Source organism: Mandrillus leucophaeus, unplaced genomic scaffold (genome assembly GCF_000951045.1).
Source record: "Mandrillus leucophaeus isolate KB7577 unplaced genomic scaffold, Mleu.le_1.0 Scaffold223, whole genome shotgun sequence".
Lineage (NCBI taxonomy): Eukaryota > Metazoa > Chordata > Mammalia > Primates > Cercopithecidae > Mandrillus > Mandrillus leucophaeus.
This window is the reverse complement of record NW_012102288.1, coordinates 4,219,348-4,239,415: the sequence shown is the minus strand read 5'-3', so window position 1 is coordinate 4,239,415 and position 20,068 is coordinate 4,219,348. Positions and strand designations below refer to the sequence as shown.

At 33.3% G+C, this 20,068-nt stretch overlaps 1 protein-coding gene across 1 annotated transcript in view; it reads right to left on the bottom strand.

The window, feature by feature from the left end:
• The window catches only part of PKHD1 (polycystic kidney and hepatic disease 1 (autosomal recessive)), a 507,823-nt gene that overhangs the window by 142,653 nt on the left and 345,102 nt on the right, over nucleotides 1-20,068 (bottom strand). The window contains 2 exon segments of the mRNA XM_011981329.1: nucleotides 13,385-13,472; nucleotides 16,522-16,635. Of these exon segments, the coding sequence (XP_011836719.1) occupies nucleotides 13,385-13,472; nucleotides 16,522-16,635 (202 nt within the window).

The window sequence follows — 20,068 nt, the reverse complement described above, 5'->3', positions numbered from 1 at the left end:
ACCTAACAATGTTCTAGGAATTATTAAAATTATTACTTCAAACTTTATATTAAAAACATGAATGAACTTAATCTGACCTTTTCTGTTCTGACTTCATAAACCTTGTGAGTTCATTAAAATGTATCTTTCCTCTATACTCCTGATGTCTTTGGGGTTCTCTATATCATGAGAACCACACACATAGGTGAAAGGAGCATTGCCCCTTCCACTTCTACGCCCATAGAGCAACAGTGGTAACTTCAGAGGAAACTGGGGTCTCAGTATCAATAGCCTAGTTGGTTCTGCTAGTCAAATGTCAGTTTTCTTTAAATTCCAACATCCACTATTCCTAGTTCCAGTCTTCAAACATTATGGTTACCCTCCAATCATATGAAGAAATCTTAGCTTAATGACTGGCTCAAAATCCCAGCTGTATTCTATGCTTCTGATTAATATGACTCCTAGAGTTACAGGGAAGAGGCGAGAGTTGCTTGTTGTTATGAGCAAAACATACCTCAAATAAAAAATAAACAAAAAATTAAAAGACTTTTTTGCAACATAATTGTACCTAAATGGAAACCATATGAGAAGAGAGAGGAAAATATGAATAATCACTGTGAAAGTCTTTTTAAAGATAACTCTAAGAAAATATAAACAAAATATCAGCACAGTTTCTTTATTTTGGCATAACTTTTGACCTACTTCAGAGAAAAATAATATTTACTAGTCAAAAATATAACACGTATTATTTACAGAGAATAAAAAAGCTCCAAAATTTGATTTCGAAGTTTTTACAAAAATGAATAAGACATTCACTTGTAAACACCTACAACTTAAATGAATTTGTTAACACTTGTGAGATCTTAATGATAATAACTGCATTTGACCATTAAGTTGTTATTATTATAACAACTTAGTTCAAGTATTAGAATATAGAGTTGGTGGTCTGATCCATTCATTGGCAGGAGTTCAGAATCACATATGTAACATCTAAAAGATGATGGCTTTTTTCATATGTTAGAGGTCCAATAAACTACTGGGTTCTATTCCCAAACTGACTACTATTTTGATGCTGGTGACTACTATTTTGGCTCGGAGGGTACAGATCACAAAACATGTCCCCTCTCACCTGCACCCCCAGGAACAGAGATGGCCACAGACTTCTGAACTCTACTAACATTTAGTCTTTTTTATTTTGTAACTTCAGTTTAAAATTTTTCTATCAGTGACATTAAAATGTAATGAGGATTCTCAGACTGTATTAGTCTATGCTTGATAGTAAAGAAATTAAATTCTATAATGATGCTGGTAAAGATGGTGAGTGACAACAATAATAGCTATAGTTGATACCAATTATTTGTCTACCTGACTTCCTCTCTGCTTCATTCCAGAAAATCCCTCACACCTCATCTGAGAACCGCTCTGCTCATCCACTGTACTGAAAGCTGTGAGAGCTGCAGGTTAAAGTCCCGTCCCACAAACCCTTCACGAAAGGTTTGGCATAGGATCCAACCTGCATTCATTCACCAAAATCCTTCCCCTGGACTTCTGAATGAAACTGAGGAGAATTAGTAGTAATCTCCTCACTGGTGGTAAAGTTAGGACAAGTCAAACAGATCTGAGTTCACTTGCACCATACAGAATGAAGAAAACTATTCTCCAGTAGGAAAAAAAAAAAATGAGGTTGAAATAAAGAAGTAAAAAAGTAGAGGAGGAGAGGAAGGGCTTGATATTGTCTCCAAAATGGCTTAAGAAGGGTTACTTTTACTTGTACTTTGCACTTAAAGAGTCCCAACTGCCACAATAGCTACCCTGTCTTAAGGCTTACACTGTGCCAGAAACTGGGCTTAATACTTTATGTGCATTAACTCCCTCAATCCTTATAACTATTCTATTAGCTATGTATTGTTACTCACATAATTAAAGAAAATAAAACTGAGGCTCAGAGAGAGTAATTTACTCAAAGTTACACATTTAGCTAACTACATAACTAGAATTAGTCTGCCTGCCCTCAAAGTGCAAACTCCTTTTCATTGCAGAATATATTTCCAACCTACCTTCCAAACATACACCTTTCACCAGCATCAAAATAGTAGTCAATTTGGGAATAGGACCCAGTAGTTTATTGGACCTCTAACATATGAAAAAAAACATCATCTTTTAGAGGTTACATATGTGATCCTGAACTCCTGCCAATGAATAGATAAAGCCACCAACTCTATATTCTAATACTTGAACTAAGTTGTTATAATAATAAAGTGTGAGGAAAGAGCAAAATAAATTATAGTAGTATTTGAAAATAAATTCAAGATTCTCTCATTTGTTAGATAAGATGCTATTGAACCAAGAAGCTCAATGAGTTCTGATTACCAGAAAATACACATTAAGTCAATGTAGCAGGCATTTATTGGAGCCCTTCTCTATGTTCTGCTGTGCACTAGACACTAATATACCAAATCAACAATAACAAAAATATATCCGTCTCCTACATAAGCCACTTGGAGGAACAGGACACACAAATGTTAAACATCTTAGTGTTATGTTTTTCTTAAAATTACAAATCATAAAATCACATCTTACATTCAGATGATGGGAAAATTTGTAGAGTTGGAGAGACCTAAAGCCCCGTGTCAGATGTAATGGAATCTTTAAAGATAAGTAGGAAGCTATAGACTCAAGGAGGAGACGCAAGAGTACTGCATCTGATACTCTTATTTCACTTATTAGGTCCTTAAGGAGCCAGTACAAAAGTTGTTGTAGAGAGCCATGTGTGAAGTGCTGAAATGAGAATGTAGCAGAAGGGAAAGTAAAAAGAAGTATTCCAAGCAAAATATATACAAGGAATACATCACTAATTTAACATAGGAGATAAAGGAATAGATATAATCAATTATGACATTCAATTTAAAGGTTTAGGGCCTGGAGAAAAGGATGAGGTAACAAATGACGTGATTTCTTCTTCAGTTCACAGTTTCTTCCTTGTAAATAACAGACTATATTAATAAATCACTTCAGACACCTCACATCCATCAAAATTACCAAAACAATGAAAGATAACAAAGGTTAGTGGGGATGGAGAGAGGAGAGAACTCTTGTATACTGTTAGTAGAAATGTAAATTAGTACAACCATTATAGACAACAGTTTGGAGGGTCCTCAATAATTAAAACTAGAATATGATCCAGCAATCCATCTTCTAGATATATATTCCAACGATACAAAATCAGTATGTCTGAGATATTTGCATTCCCATGTTCACAGCAACATTCACAGTATCCAAAATATAGAGTCAGTCTAGGTGCCCATCGACAAATGAATGGATAAAGAAAATGCGGTATACACGTACACTCTGGAATACTATTCAACCTTTAAAAAGAAGAAAATCTGGTCATTGGCATCAACATAGATGAACCTGGAAGACACTATGTTAACTGAAATGATCCAGGACCAAGAAGAGAAATACCACATAATCTCACTTGCATACAGAATCTGAAAGAGTGGAACTCTTTGAAGCAGAGAGTAGAATGCAGATTACCAGAGGCTGCTGGTTTGGGTTGGTGGTGGGGGGAAGCAAAGGTTGAAGAGATGTTGATAAAAGAACATAATATCTCAATTAGATAGAAGGAATAAGTTCAAGAGTTCTATTGTGCAAGATAGTGACTACTGTTACTAATATATTGTATTCTTTTAAAGTGCTGAATGTGGATGTGTAGTATCATTACCACACATAAAAAAAACTATGAGATAATACATGTTAATTACGTAGATTTTGCCATTCCACAATGTAATACATGTATCAAAATATCATGTTGTACACCATAAATACATAAAATTTTTACTCGTCAATTAAAAAATAGAACAAAATAAGTCAATCACTTGAGAAACAAAGGATAACAGGACAAAGAGATTGGATGTTTTACACATTTTCTTGAAAATTTAATGAGATAAGAAATAAGAAAAAATAAGAATTTAGGAGAACTTTCCTCATAATGCAGCTCTTCTCCCTGTTTTCCCCTTCTCAGTAAATGGCACAGATCCTTACCCAATTGCTTAGGGTCAAAAATTTTAGAGTGATCTTTGACTCTTCTCTTTCTCTTTTCCTCAATATTCAGTCCATCAGCAAGTCATGTCACTTTCACCTTTAACATATATTTAGCCACATCTTTACTCCTCCCTCACTGCCATCCTAATCTAAGCCATCATCATGTGTTACCTGAAAAATTGCAATAACAATGTCTTAGCAGTTAGTGTCTCTATTTCCACTCTTATCTCTTCCCCATCACCACCACCAACAGTCAATCCTCCACACATCATAAAACAGTTTAAAGTATAAGTCAGGCTCTGTCCTTGCCTTGTTTAAAATCTTCCAATGGCCAGGATAAAACCTAACCTTTATCATAAGATTGGTTGACAAAGTAACCATTTAATTTCAAAGGTCACATGGCTACCCTTCAAAGACTCACAGTAAAAGATATACATAACACTTGTAATGGGTAAAAGCAATTTTTCGTGTCTAAATCTAACTTGTCTTGATTTATTTACAATCCAAATAAAACCTCAAGTTTTGTTCATCAGTCTTCACAAGTCAACTCAAGCAAGCAACAACAGAGAGTAATTTCGAGATAAATTGATAAAACACAGAACAAAAGAAAATAATTTTTCTTCAAAATATCTTGCTAAGCTTACTTTGGTTGATTGTGTAAGATATAAGTTTATAAAGTTAACATGAAACTTTTCCTCCAAATCACATTACCATTATTCATGCATATATATGTGTGTGTGTGTATATATATATTCGGGTATCTAATATATATATTATATATATTCAGGTATCTAATATATATTATATATTCAGGTATCTAATATATATTATATATATTCAGGTATCTAATATATATAACATATATATTCAGGTATCTAATTCTGTTGGTGAAAATTCATGAAAGAGTCCAACTGAAATATGCTTATATCACAATATATTAGAAAGACTTATTGAATTGACTTTTAAGATTGTAGAGCCATGTTTAAAATGATGGCCCCAATAAGGTCTGTAGTTCAGTTAATACCGCACCAATATCAACTTGCCAGATTTGTTAATGTTTTATAGTTATGTAATATGTTATCATCAAGGAACATCAAGTGAATAGCATATGTAAACTCTACTATTTTTGCAACTTATTTTGAGTCTGAAGTTATTTTTAACATTTTTAAAAAGGTTTTAAAAAGAAAGAATTCCATAAATGAATATACTACGTTAATTGCATATCATTTGTATAAACTCATTAAATTACTCCTCCTCAGGACTGGTATTAAGAAATTTTGTTTTTAATAGTTGTAATATGTAGAACACATGCAATGGAATCAGATAAATCAGGGTAAAAAAATCCAGCCTCAGGAATTTCTAGCTTTATGAACTTGGAACATTTACTTAACTTCTCCAGCCTCAGTCTTCATATCCATAAAATGCAGATAATAATACCTAACTTACAGCATTGAAAGATTTAAATGAGATAATGTATGTAAAATGCTTAGTAGAGGCCTGACATATAACAAGCTTACATGATAAGAACCAAACAAATGGTAGCTAGTTAATGACTATGGATAGTTTTAATTAATAAAATTGAGTTCCTTTCAAAATAGCCTGTAGCTCAGACTCTGAATGAGGTTTTTAACACATTCTTATAAGAAAAATCCATTCATATAGTTCCTGCCAAATTCCAGCTTGCTAACCTTTTAATTATAATTAAAGTTTCTTATTGATCCTTGTTAGAAATGCTTACTTCACAAATCCTTTTGAGCATCAGAAAAGCACTTTAAATTCAACATGACCTAATCTGAATTCATAATCTTTTCTCTAAACTTAGTCCTCTTCAAGTGAATGACACCACTATCCAGCTACACAAACCAGAAACCAAGATTGCACTTCATATTCAACGTGTCTTACAGATTTTATCTCCTGCCTCTAAATCTGCCCACTTCTCCATTACTCCTGCAGTGTACAAGTTACACTGTCTCTTGCTGGGTGTCTCTGGATCTACTTTCGACCTCTCCTGCTGTCTACATTCTGCCTACAATATTTTAGATGTACAAGTATGATAATAAGTGCCACCTCCTATCCATACTACCCCCTTAAAAACCTACAACAGCTTCAGGACACTCTTAGGGTGAAAACTAAAATTCTTGATATTGACAATGTATGTGGCCCTGACACTTAACTCCTTGGAACCCTGTCATTGTCAACCCCTACTCTCCACATCAACCATCATGGTATTCTTTCAGACCCTCATGTTCTCCATTCTCCCTCCCACCACAGAATCACCTCTCCACCCTCTGCTCCTCAATCACCTGTGCTGACTCCTTAATATCTAAAAAGTTAGAATGCCCCTAATCTCAATCTCATGCTCCAAATCTCTCTTCTACCCATGTTTTCTTCAATAATGACATCACCTACTTCCAACATGGCTGCTTCCAAACCCTAAATTATGCATTTAATTTTATTCTTGACACTTACTCTTGATGTCTTCAACTTTGCATGCCCCTGCTGCCTTCCATCCTGACAAACCTATTCCCCTCTCAGTCTTCCCATCTCAGTGCGTGCTTCCACCACTCACCAGTGTGCTCCATCAAAAGACCTGCAGCACTCTTTCCTTGCCTCCACATGCAGTCATCAGCAGGACCAGCTGTTCTCTCCATCTCCACTGCCTCTTCCAGAGTCCCAGCTACATGATTTCTGGCCTCTGCTGGCCTCATAACTGATAGCCCAGCTCTACTCTTATCTCCATAATCCATCATCTACACAGCCAGAGAAGTTTTTTAAACAAAAATCAGATTCCACCATCCTCCTGCATAAAACCCTTCAGTGATTTCCCCTTTGACCTATCATACCTGAACAGGTCCTGTATGACTTGGCACTTGCCATATCAGACAATGCTGCCCTCTGCTCACTCTGCCCCAGCTATAGTGACCTTCTGCCTGTTTCCCCCCTACCCTCACCCTAGGCCAGCTGGTTCCCTCCCGTCCTTCAGGTCTCAGCTCAAATTTCTCTTCCCCAAAGAGACTTTCCCCGCCCATTCAATCTAAAATGGTACCTTTCACATTTTATGCCCCAGCTATTTTTGATCATACCACCATACTGACTTCCTTACCAGCATATTTTATAATTTCAACTATGTCATTTATATTTCTGTATTTGTTTGGGTATTGTCATTCTCTCCACTAAGATCTGAGCTCCCAGAGGGCAGCAATCTCTTCTAATTTGCAATCTCTTCTATATGTCTAGTGCTTACAGTCTGACCTGGCACATAGTAAATATTCTTCAGATATTTGCTTAATAATTGAATGCTGTTTGCTCTGGCTAGAACACCGTTTCCACATATGTCCCACTTTGCTTAATTAATGCCCATTCTTCTTTCAGATTCCACCTCTGAAATTATGCTTCAGGAAAGCCTTCTCCAACTTCCCATAAATGCCTCAAGTTGACATATTTGTGTTTTCAGAATCCTATATAACCCATCCCTTCACAGAATTTATCATATATGTAATTTTACATTTACTATTTGATTAACGTCTGAGTTTTTACTTAACATTATATCTCCAGATCATAGCTCAATGTTTGACAAACATAAGCATCTGTAAAATTCATGTCAAATAATTTTAAATAACTGTGAACATAACACCTACTCTACAAAGAAATTCTGTACATAGAGAAAAGCACATCAAAGCATACCTATCAAGATATAAGATAGCTACCTATCATTTCACCAACAGGGATCCCTGTTGTGCTGTATGTCCTTCCAGAAATTTCCATATTATGTATATGCATACATATTTTTATTTCTTTATCTACAAAACTAGGCTAGTATGTAATATTAATCCCCATATGAACGTGAATCTCTGCTCTCTTTTGTCAACTTGGAGTTCACTATTTTTCATCTTTGCCAAATTAAACTTTAAAATGGTATTCCATTGCTGTTTTAATTAATATTTACTTCAATTTTAGTAAAGAAGACCATTTTTTCTATATGTTTATTAGCCAGATGTATGTTTTCTTTTATGGCTCACATATTCAAACCCTTTCACAAATATGTTTCTGGTGTATTCATATTTTTATTTTTATTCTTGACATATAAAAGTTCTTCACATGTAAAAAAGTTAGTCCTTCATCTGTACTATTGTATGTTGCAAACATTTTCTAATTGATCATTTGTCATTACATTTTGTAATTGACATGCAGAAATATTGACCTTGCTATATTGTCAAATCTATTATTTATTTGCTACAGCTATTGTTTTGCTTGTTATGATCAGAGAAGTCTTCGCTAGTTTAAATTACAGGTTTACATAAACTTTCTTCAAATAATTTTATGGTTTTAGTTTTTTACTTTTTTTTTTTTTTTTTTGAGATGGAGTTTCACTCCTGTCACCCAGGCTGGAGTGCAGTGGCCCGATCTCAGCTCATTGCAAGCTCCGCCTCCCGGATTCACACCATTCTCCTGCCTCAGCCTCCCAAGTAGCTGGGACTACAGGCACCCGCCACCTCGCCCAGCTAGTTTTTTGTATTTTTTTAGTAGAGACGGGGTTTCACCGGGTTAGCCAGGATGGTCTCGATCTCCTGACCTCGTGATCCGCCCGTCTCAGCCTCCCAAAGTGCTGGGATTACAGGCTTGAGCCACCGCGCCCGGCTACATTTTGTTTTATAATCCACCTACAATTTAGAGTAAAACATAAAGTGAGAATCTAATTTTATATTTTTCCAAAGCATTTAGTGATTATTCCAGCCTGTCTTCAACTAAATTCAAATGCTAATTTATTCAAATTCTAAAAATAATTCATGACTGTGTTTATCTCTTGGTATTCTTTTTAGTTTTGGTGCCAACAACAGATTACTCTTATTAGAGGCATATATTTAAAAAAAGTAACGGCTAATGTTTGGCTATTTTCAAATATATATTGTTCCAAAGAATTTAATGAGTCAGATTCTGATGAATATATTAGACCTGTGATTCAAGTTGTATTAGATTTGACATCTTTAAAATAATGAGCTGTCAAATTTTTGTTCTGCATCACCATTTATTCTAAACTCCTTTTATGCTTTTGAACAGAGTTTTATAGTTTTGTTTTTATAGGTTCTGTAATTTTTCTTAAATTTACTTCTAGATGTTTGTGGTTGAAATTTTAAATAAGATTGTACGTTATAATTTAAAAGTTTATTGCTTGTATATTAAAAAGCTGTTGATGTGCATTTATTGAAGGCAACTGATAGTTTTTCAGATAATTCTCTAGTTTTACAGGATGAAATGTGGTTTATAAACCACATAAAAAATAGTTTGGATTATTTTCAATAATTGGATCTAATGTATTTTTCTTGCCTGGATACATTAGCTATAACTTTAATAATAATATTTAATGATTGTTGTAATAAACAATAATATTTAATGTCAGTTTTTCTCATAAAATACAAAACTGAGAGGAATCCTTTAGTGTTTATTTTGTATTATTATTTAAACCAGTGCTTCTCCACTAATGGTTATACCATCCAAATAAATAGCATTAATTTAAAAGAAGTATCCTTGTAGTCTTCATTTACTGTTTATTCCAAGAATGTTTGCTGAATTTCATTAAACGTATTTCCATTTTGTGCCAAATTGGTCATGTTCTTAATCTTCACATCTGGTATTAAGGTAAATTATATGAATGGATTATTTCATTTCAAATTATCTTTGTTCACTTGAATGAAACACATTCAAACATAGCTTGCTTTGTTGCTTTTTTACTCATGACTTTTACATTCTATTTGGATGTTGTCTCAGTTTTCTTTTTTTTTTTTAGCTATTTTTAGTAGCTATAAACAAGTATAAAGATTATTTTATGCCTGTTCCCTTAAATTAATTGGGAATAGATTATATAGCATAGGAATTATTTGATATTCAACTGATTGGAAGAATATGGTATAAATTTATGTGAGCCAAATATACTTCTGGAGATAAATCTTTGATAAATTTATATCTTTCACTGTTTCTGGTTCTTTATGTTTTATTCTTCTCTAGCCAATAATGATAACTCTAAATTATCATTAAAAATTCCTTTTTATAAAGTATTTTTCTCAAAAATGTTAAAGTTGCACTATATACACTTATATTTTTTACATTATAACTGTAACCTATTCTGTACATATATTTGAACTGTCATTTCTCATTTTATATATTGGGGTTTTCTTGGTATGATTAAAGTTACTAGAGATTAAACCACTACCTCTTTTTAAAAATTTAATCTTACGAATTTTCTACTTTCTATTTCACCAATTTCCACCTTTTTCTTGCATCAATTGAGTTCATTAGACTTGTGGGTTATTTTGTTTCTAATTTCTCATATTGACAGTTATTCTTCTTTGTTTAGAAGAATTCTCATTGTTTAGAATAATTGTCAATATGAAAACTGTCAATAAGAAAAGTTTGTTTGCTTATTCAATCACAAAAGCATTGAATGTGATGGCATGTTTTACAGTATCTTGTATGCTATACTCTCATTATTGTTATTTCCCAGCTATTCTGTTGGTAAAGTTTTGATGTTTTCTTGGGTATAAAAGTTATTTAGAAAATAATTTATTATACCTTTTTTTCTTGTAAGAAATTAAGATTGTTGGTTTATATTTTATTTTAATCTCTATGTTTATTATATTGTGATCACACACTATCATTAAAATTTATTAAGGTTGTAATTATGGATATATATTTTTTTAAGTAAAGGAGTAGTTTGATATATAAATTAAATTTCTTTTATTATATTACTCATGTTCTTCATATTTTCTTTACCTTTTTTAACCTAATTAAAAGATTTGGAACTGAAAGAGGTAAATAAATATCTTGGATTGTGATTTTTGTTTCTGTCAATTTCACCTTATATTTCCTAGAGATTAGCTTTATATTTCTATATTGTATTTATCTGCTGTAAAACTTTTCTGACTGTTAGGGTCTCGCTATGATTGAAGTCTTTACTAAAGTAAAGTACAATTATTTAACCAATTGAAACATTTGTTTTGATTTTTACATGTTTTGTTAATAATTTTGAGGCTCCTTTACTTTATTTTAGATGTCAATGATTTATTCTTATTCAATATTTAACTTTAAATTTCTCCTAATTGGTTTTAAGTTTTCCTCTGGTAAAAAAAAGTTATAATTACATTTTGACTTTTAACCCAATTTTTCTACATAGCATTATTTTTCACAAATATTTTGTTTTGTAACTGGTAAATGTATTCTTACTTTCTTATTTCTGTTTTTTTAAATATATCTTTTCGTTGCTTTTATTCTTTTACCATTTCATTTTCTTCTTTTCTTTTTAATTTACTATCTATTTTATGGTTTCTTTCATTTTTTCCCCTCTGGTGATTTGGAAAGTATATATAATATTCAAAATTCTAATAAAACAAATTAACTCATATTTACCTCCTATGGTTATAGTTCCAGATTTTTATCTGATAATTTTGAATGGTGAAGATTCGTTTATATGTCATATTTGCTAAACTATTATACACAGTTAATCAATCAAACACTAATCTAGGTGTTACTGTGAAGGTGTTTTGTCAATGTGGTTAACACAGTCAGTTGAGTTTAAGGAGATTAGGCCACCCAATAATGTGGGTGGGCCTCATCAATCAGTTGGAAGGCCTTAAAAGCAAAATTGAGATTTCCTTTGGGAAGAAGAAATTCTGCCTTAAGACTGCAAATCAGTTCTTCCGTACTTTGCAACGTGCTGGCCTGCTTACAAATTTCAAACTCTCCAACTCCCATAATTGTGTAAATCTATTCCTTGAAATATATCTCTTTATATATAAATGCATGTATATTAACATTTATTATATCTATTGTATAATTTATATACATATAACAGGTAGGATACACACATACACACACACACACAAGCACATAACCTACTGATTATGTATTTTTTGTATAAACAGAACCCTAACTAATACATTAACTTTTCAAATGTTATGTTATTTCTTTTACAAGAACAATTATTAGAATTTGTTTTAGGTTGGACGTGGTGGCTCATTCCTGCAATCCCAGGCCTTTGGGAGGCCAAGATGGGTGGATCACCTGAGGTCAGGAGTTCCAGATCAGCCTGACTGACATGGTAAAAAATCTCTACTAAAAATACAAAAATTAGCCTGGCATGGTGGTGTGTGCCTGTAATCCCAGCTACTTGGGAGGCTGAGGCAGGAAAATCGCTTGAACCCAGGAGGCAGAGATTGCAATGAGCCAAGATTGCACCATTGCACTCCATCCTGGGCAATAGAGTGACACTGCGTCTCAAAAAAAAAAAAAAAAAAAAAAGGAATTTGTTTTAATAACCATAGTTACACTATAATATTTAAATTATTTCAGTGCTTCTTAGTTATTTATATTATTCTCAAATTTTATTTCTGTTCCTGAATTTTCAATTTAGTTTAATCTCTTTATTTGAACACTGAATTTTCTTCCATTTTTCACATGTGAGTCTTAGCAGTGTGTCCAATTCTTTGGTCGCAATATCTTTTTTTCCTTAAACATTTATAGATGTGGCATCATGATCTTCCCACATGTGATGGTATAGAGGTGAATGCTAAGGCTAGAAAGCTTGATGTTCCTTTCCTTTATTTTTTGTTCACTCTATTTTTCTTATACTATGAAGATGATGTAATGAAGCAATCACTGTTCTTTATATTAATCTTTTCTTATAAAATGTAACTATTTTCATGTTTTCTATGTGTATTTCAGTTATAGTTTTCATTATTCTTTCTGTTGTAGTTATTCTGAGTTCTTATTAAAAAGGACATATTACCCATAGATAGCTTTTAGTTTTCTGATCTCTATTTCTAGTACTTTATCTTTTGTCATTTTCATTTCCTAGTCTGATCTTCTGTGTTCGAATAGGTCTCCATCAGTTTGTTCTTCATTTTACCCCTGCAGTTTGAGGCAGCAATGATTCTATCCTTTACTGCCTTCAATGCATTATTAAATTTCACAATATACTTCATATGTTTCTTCTCCCTCCTGTTTTATTTCTGTCTATATCTTAATGAGCTACCTTTTCAGCTTAGACATAGTATTCTCACCTCATACTTCACCTCTTATCTCATGGAATTCATGTATTTTAAGATTTTATGGACAGCAATAATTATGTATTATCTAAAATTTTCTCCTGGAATAAACTGTGTTCCTCTACTACCTTTTGCATGTTTTGTTGTCCTTCTGTTAGGCTATAGAGATATTTTTTAAATTCCGTATAATCGCTTCTTTTTCTACTTACTCATCCTTTAATTATAATGCTTAACCTAAAATTCAATTTCATATTGTAACAAAATCTCAAGCAGAAGCAACCTAAACAACCACCAAGCAAAAGCCCTAAGTTACTCTCATTCCTTACCTCTCATTTCCTGAGGCAATATCAGCTCCAAGATGTGTCCAGGAGTTCTTAGAATAAGCACTGTAAAGCTGAACTTTCCCATAAACCCCTGAAAATAAAAGGAGTAACATTTGGATAGAAAAATCCTTCAGAGGAATTAAAGCCAGGTAAGTAAAAGTCATTCTATAGGCTGTTGTGCAAACATGGGATATAGAATCTCTATATGAAGGTTCCATATTATCAAAAGCATTATCTAAATGCTCTATTTTACAATACTAAGATATATCTCACATGGCTATGAAACTTATTCTCTCAAATGCTATAGAAAAAAGAATGCTACGCCACATCATAATAATCTAAAAGGTGGGAAGCAGACTACTCTAATGACTAAAGTTGAAGAGGTACTCCTTTCCACTCTTGATGTGACTCCAAACCATTTGCAGTTCTTTTGGAAGTTAACCAGTTTTGGTATTTTTTGTTATACACTAGGTTCTCCAGAAGCATGGTTAATTTTATTTCCTTAGGATAGAGTTTTGGAGCTATTAGCTTTATGTTTAGTGGCTGGACTTAATATTTTGTCTCATATCAAGGGAGAGATTTCTAAGTCCTTTGTTTCAAAATGCAATTTATTTCAGACTCATAAATTAAAGTCTTACCAGGAACGTGCTTGATATAGCCCAGTTTTATTTTTTCATGTCTTTCCTCTTACATATTTTATTGCCATTTCCAACCATAATTCCTCATATTCTAGTGGTTTAAAAATGTTTTGACCATAAAACTCACCAGTAAAAGAAAAAACATGTGATCGTGTACTCTAAGCACATGTATATTTATTTTATTTACATAATTCAGATATTTATATTTAGATAAAAAATATACATATATATGAATATACTAATATATATTTGAATAGAAGTTCTAATATTTTATTCCTGCTTCCAAATGTATTGTCTGCATATCCCTGGATTGGTGCACACTATTTTATTGCAAGTCACCAATTTAAAATTTTTACAGTTTTCATCAGAAATCATAGAAATAAAAGAAGCAGGAAATCACTAAGGTACAAATAATATGCCTTGGGTTTTCATCTGATATGGACCGAAAAAAAATCCCAGTTAATTAGAATTTAACCAACTGTTTATATCAACATTCGTATCTTTTCCCCCACATATCAACTATGAAAATGTCAGAAGATAATAAAACTAAATCAGGATAAATGGATATAAAAAGAACCCCATTTTCAGGACGTGTCCTGAAACCAATCTTTCATAATAGCATTTATGTATTTCATAAGACATCATCACCCAAAACAAAAATCCATCTTTTTTCACTACAGGCTAAGTAAGCTAGGCTTAGAAGGATTCTGAAGTAATTTAAAGAGATTTCCAACCAAAACGTTTATAACAAAAAGCAGTTCATGTCCTTAAATTTGAATTATCCAGAAAATTCAATTGACCAGAAAAGTAGATTTCTTGGTCATTTCCAATCATCAAAGTTTACTGTAAAATGACACAATTTCTTAGTTGTTTCAAGAAGATTATAAATGATTTAATACGATTAAAATTTTTCATCTACTTATGATACTACAAAAATTTGAGCATGCAGTGAAAGAAATACTTCATTCTTTATTTCAATTTAGTATCAAAGAAAATTTCAAAGACACTAGTTTGACCATACGGCCCGGATCAGGGATCAGAGCAGACATCTGTGGATAGTCCTAACAGAAAGTTTGTTCCAGTATTATCACACTACAGAAAAGAGTGGATACCACAGGCAAAAGGAGATCAAATGTTCTTATAATAATCCATCTAGTCTGTCAACTTGGAAAACTTAGAACATTCTTGAACCTCTTATTGTTAGAAAGATAAAATAAATAGCATGCATGGAAAAAAACCCTTTGGAAACTATAAAGTGCTATCAAAGTATTATATGACAATGATTGTATATTATGGAACTAAGTTAACAAACTTCATACTATCTTAACATTTTTGTCTCCACTCTATTGAGTTACTGAGACCCAGAGAGGGAGCCACTGACTGCTAATGAATATTAAATTTATATCTCATAGTGTTCAGAAACCTCAGAAATGATGATCCTTGCTCTTTTTCCACAAGGTTAAATGGTTTACTTGAAAACCTCCAACACAGCAATGCATCTAAAGGAGAATCCAAGGAAATTAACAACCAATTTTCTTTAAGAATGCTCGTATTTTTTTCTTTTAATTTTTTTCTCATTTATATAATAGTTGAAATAAGTTCACTATACTTTATTATTCTTTTAGATATTATACTGTCACATAGCTTAAATATAATAACATATTTATTACTCTTTTAGATATTGTATTGTCACACAGCTTAAGTACGTTATTATATTATAATAACCACACAGCTTTATAGTGTCAGCATTTGGATTAAGATTATTATATTATAATAACATATTTAAGCTATGTGACAATAAAATATCTAAAAGAGTAATAAAGTATAGTGAACTTATTTCAACTATTAAATAAGTGAGGGAAAAATAACTAAAAAAAATGAACATTCTTGAAGAAAATTGCTTCATGCCAAGAGTTATCCCTCTTTACTTATAAAATTAGTAATGCCCATATAGAGAAAGTGGGAAAATACTTAGAATCTGGTGAACATTCTCTTATTCCTCAAAACTGAGTTAGTTGGGGATACATACATATGGTTATACAAGCCCAGTCCCAGTTTCTGTACTTTTACATAGATCAATTTAAAATAGGATTTGATATTGTGGCAATAACAAATAAAGAAATTGTCAACAGTGAATGTTTCTTATTAATGTATAGATCAGTTGTATAAATGTATCAATAATAGAGTAGTATTTATAGTTGATAATACTGACTCAGTCAAAATTTTAGTGTCTGACTAATCTGGATCTTAATCCAAATGCTGACACTATAAAGCTGTGTGGCTTTCTGCATGTCGTTCATCATCTCTGAGTCTTAGTTTTGACATCTCTAAAATGGACACTGCTCACAAGAGAGCTGGTAAGTAAAATAATAAATATAAATTACCTAAAAGAGTGTTTCGAATTTAGCATATGTTCTATGAATAGTATTTCTCTATAAGATACAAACACACAATACACACACAGGCATTTTATTTTTAATGAAAACTATATTATACTCTTACCAATTGTTCCTGGGTCAATATGAATTCCATTCAAACGATCACAAAAGACTCCCTCTGAGGCTCTAAGGAGAATCAGAAGCTTTTGTTCCTTTTCTAAGGGATTTTCTAAAGTACCTGTTTACAAAGAAAAGTATATCATTCAAATTAATTTGAAATTAAAAGAAAGAGAGGGAGAAATTGAGGTATAATTTCAAGAATGCAATGTAGATACTGTAAAATAGACTATATGGAGGAATCAGTGATTATGTAAATGAAATAAGAATAGGAAAAACAAAAGATTCACTAAACGTCTCTGAAGGAGACTCATGTATTATTCACCAGATATTCACTCTTCTTTCTTCATTAAGGCAGCGTAAACTTTCCTGACCAACTAATATTTATCCTGGTCATATGACTTGCTTTGGCCAGTGAAATTTGTGTGAAAGTGATAGGAATATCAGTTCTCAGTTGATGCTTCAAGGGACTTGGCAAGTTGTTTTGTTTTGTTCTATTTTGTTTTTTACCAGATTTCTTTCCATGTTGTTCTCTACCATGAATGGAAAATTCCTTAAATAGCCTCTGGTATCTGAATGAAGAGACATACAGAGCAAAACTGAATAGAACACACAAGATGGAGCCAAGTCCAACCAAGTCTAACATAAACATTTCTTGATGCAAACCACTGAGATTTGGGGATTATTTGTTACACACCATTATTATGGCAAACCTGCCTGATACACTGTCTATGGCTAGATAAACTTCAAATTTCTTTATATGCATCTTAACATTTACTCCTCACAACAAACCTGAGAAGTCAGTATAATTATTATCCCAGTTTTAAAAAATTGCACATAAAGAGTCTTAAAGGTTAAGGGACTTGTCTAAATTGATCCAACTATTAAGTAATAGAATCTATTTTAACAAAGATCTGTTTATGCTAAGTGTTTATTTAACAAATAAGAGGTTATTTTCTAAAACTAAATTCTTTTAGCAGCATAAAGACTCATAAAGACATAAGGCTGTGATACTCAGACAGCAGTTGGAATTGTTTCTGACCTTATTTTATTGATGTTAACAGTGGAGTTTGGTATGAAAATTCATACTTCTACGGTAAGATAATTGTTCAGGGAATTTGTCAAAATAGTGTTAGTGACTATGGACCTAAGGAAGGTTAGTCTCTTTGGAAAATATGTCTTGGAGTACAAAAATATTAAAGTTATTAAAGTCAGGTTTTTAAGAAATAACTGGTCCAGGCACGGTGGCTCATGCCTGTAATTCCAGCATTTTGGGAGGCCGAGGCGGGCGGATCGCGAAGTCAGGAGATCGAGACCATTCTGACTAACACGGTGAAACCCCGTCTCTACTAAAAATACAAAAAATTAGCCGGGCGAGGTGGCGGGCGCCTGTAGTCCCAGCTACTCGCGAGGCTGAGGCAGGAGAACAGCGTGAACCCGGAAGGCGGAGCTTGCAGTGAGCTGAGATCACGGCACTGCACTCCAGCCTGGGCGACAGAGCGAGACTCTGTCTCAAAAAAAAAAAAGAAAAGAAAAAAAGAAAAAGAAATAACTGTTGGGAAGGTAATCCCCAAATTACATACCAAATCAGACAGATTCATAAAAACCACCGGCTATCAAATGCGTCTTCCCAGTTTATAAATTCCCGAAAAGATAACCAAAAATGACATTGTTAAATACAATGTGAAATAACTAGCAAACTTACAATTGCCTGGTTTTCATCTTAGTTGCTGGTCTTTCGAGCAACATAAAATCATCCCCTCTAGCTGACACTTCCTATATACCTGGTTAGCCAAAAGGCACAGGTAAGTCTGAAGCTTGCTACATACCTATCTTTATAGTTCAGCCTTCACTGCCATTATTCCAGTACTCTGCTGAAAGCAAGATTCAGAGAGGTAAGTAAATCTGCCTAGAGGCATATAGTAGGTCAGTGGGTGAGCAAGCCTATATATTTCCAATAATATGCAAAGATGTGTTGCTCCTCTGTGTAGGTAATGAAACTCCTCAGCTGAGAGCCTGATGCATCATCTTAGTGAAAATAAAGATGTGCTAGAGTAGAAAGAAGGGAAGCAGGGGAGGATGAAAATGTTCAGTAAATGTGTATAGCGTAGCAGTTATCTTGCCGTTACAAGTCTGTCCAGTAAGCTGTTTTCCAACTGTGATTTCATTTATTTCACGGAGGGTAGTTTAGAGTCTTTGGGGGAAAAAAAATGGCCTAGCACTAAAGAGATACCAGAGAGAAAAAAAGTAGGACAGTTTTTGCCCTAGAGAAACATATGCAGAGTCCTACAAAAAGAGTTCAGCGTTCCTCTAAAATTAGAGATTAAATCAATTATGCAACCCAACACTGCAGCACATGTGGAGCTTTCGCAGAAAGTCTGGGCAAAATTAGTTAGCCTGCTGTGATCTTTTGGTATCTGCAATGGCCAGAATTTGGCTTCATTTTTGTAACTGAGGGAAAAAGAAAGATGGAGAATAGGGACTAAGTAGAAAGAAGGCAAAGGTGACCTAAGAGAAGGAAAAATGCTTCTTGAATGTGTAAAAGCTGATAAACGGAAAGGTTTAAAGGCTGAGATCCTCATTTTCTTCACAAATCTAGCAATCAAAGAAAGGTGAGGTGCTCTCTCCAGCATGGGCTTTGCCCCTAAATGAGGGTAGCCACTTCTGAGACAGAAGATGCTAAGGATATGCAGCTCATCCTTGGTTTACCTTTGTAAAGCTTCTCTAAACTATAGCAAGAGGCATATTAAATCTGGACAAATTTATGTATTCATAATGGGCACGAATATAATTGTCATTGTGCTGCAAAGACATTCTGGATGTTTCCACATGCACGATTTAATTCTCACAATTTTATGATGAATACAGTTGAGGTTCTGATGAGGAAACTGAGGCAAAGAGAGATTAAGTAGCTTGTCAGGAATCACATAACTGTTAAATGGCGAAGTTGGGCCTTAGACTTAATAAGTACCATCCTAGGACATGTGGATATGGAGGAACAGAAAAGAAGTAAAGGGAAGCAGACATTACTTTGTATAATGGTGGGCAGTGAAGGGGAAACAATGTGTTCCAGACGCTAAAATCACGTGAGATGGAAGAAAATGAGTTCTGGCATATGAAAGAGAATCATTATAATTATTTGGGGAATATGGTACAAATGGGTTCCAGGAACTTCAAAAGGTAAGAATAAGAAAAAAGGACATTTCCTTATTTTATTAACTAAAGCTCTTTGATGGAATCAAGTATAATCCTAGTTTGCACTTAAGCCCACTCTATCAACATGACTCACCAGACCTTGTACCAAGCCAACCCATAAGAAATTATTTACCCTTCCCTCAACTCACTCTCCTCTGTGCTCATGAGATTTCCCAGCGTTTACATGTTTTACCTTCATCTTAACTAACTTTGATTCATCCCGTAAAACTTGGTTCTACCATAATTTATTCCTGAAAGCCTTCTATGATCTTGAATTAGATGCCCCCTTTTGTGTGTAAAATGTTCTGTACCCCTTGCTAAAGTAATTCTACTTCAAGCAACTTGTCCTAAAGAACTTG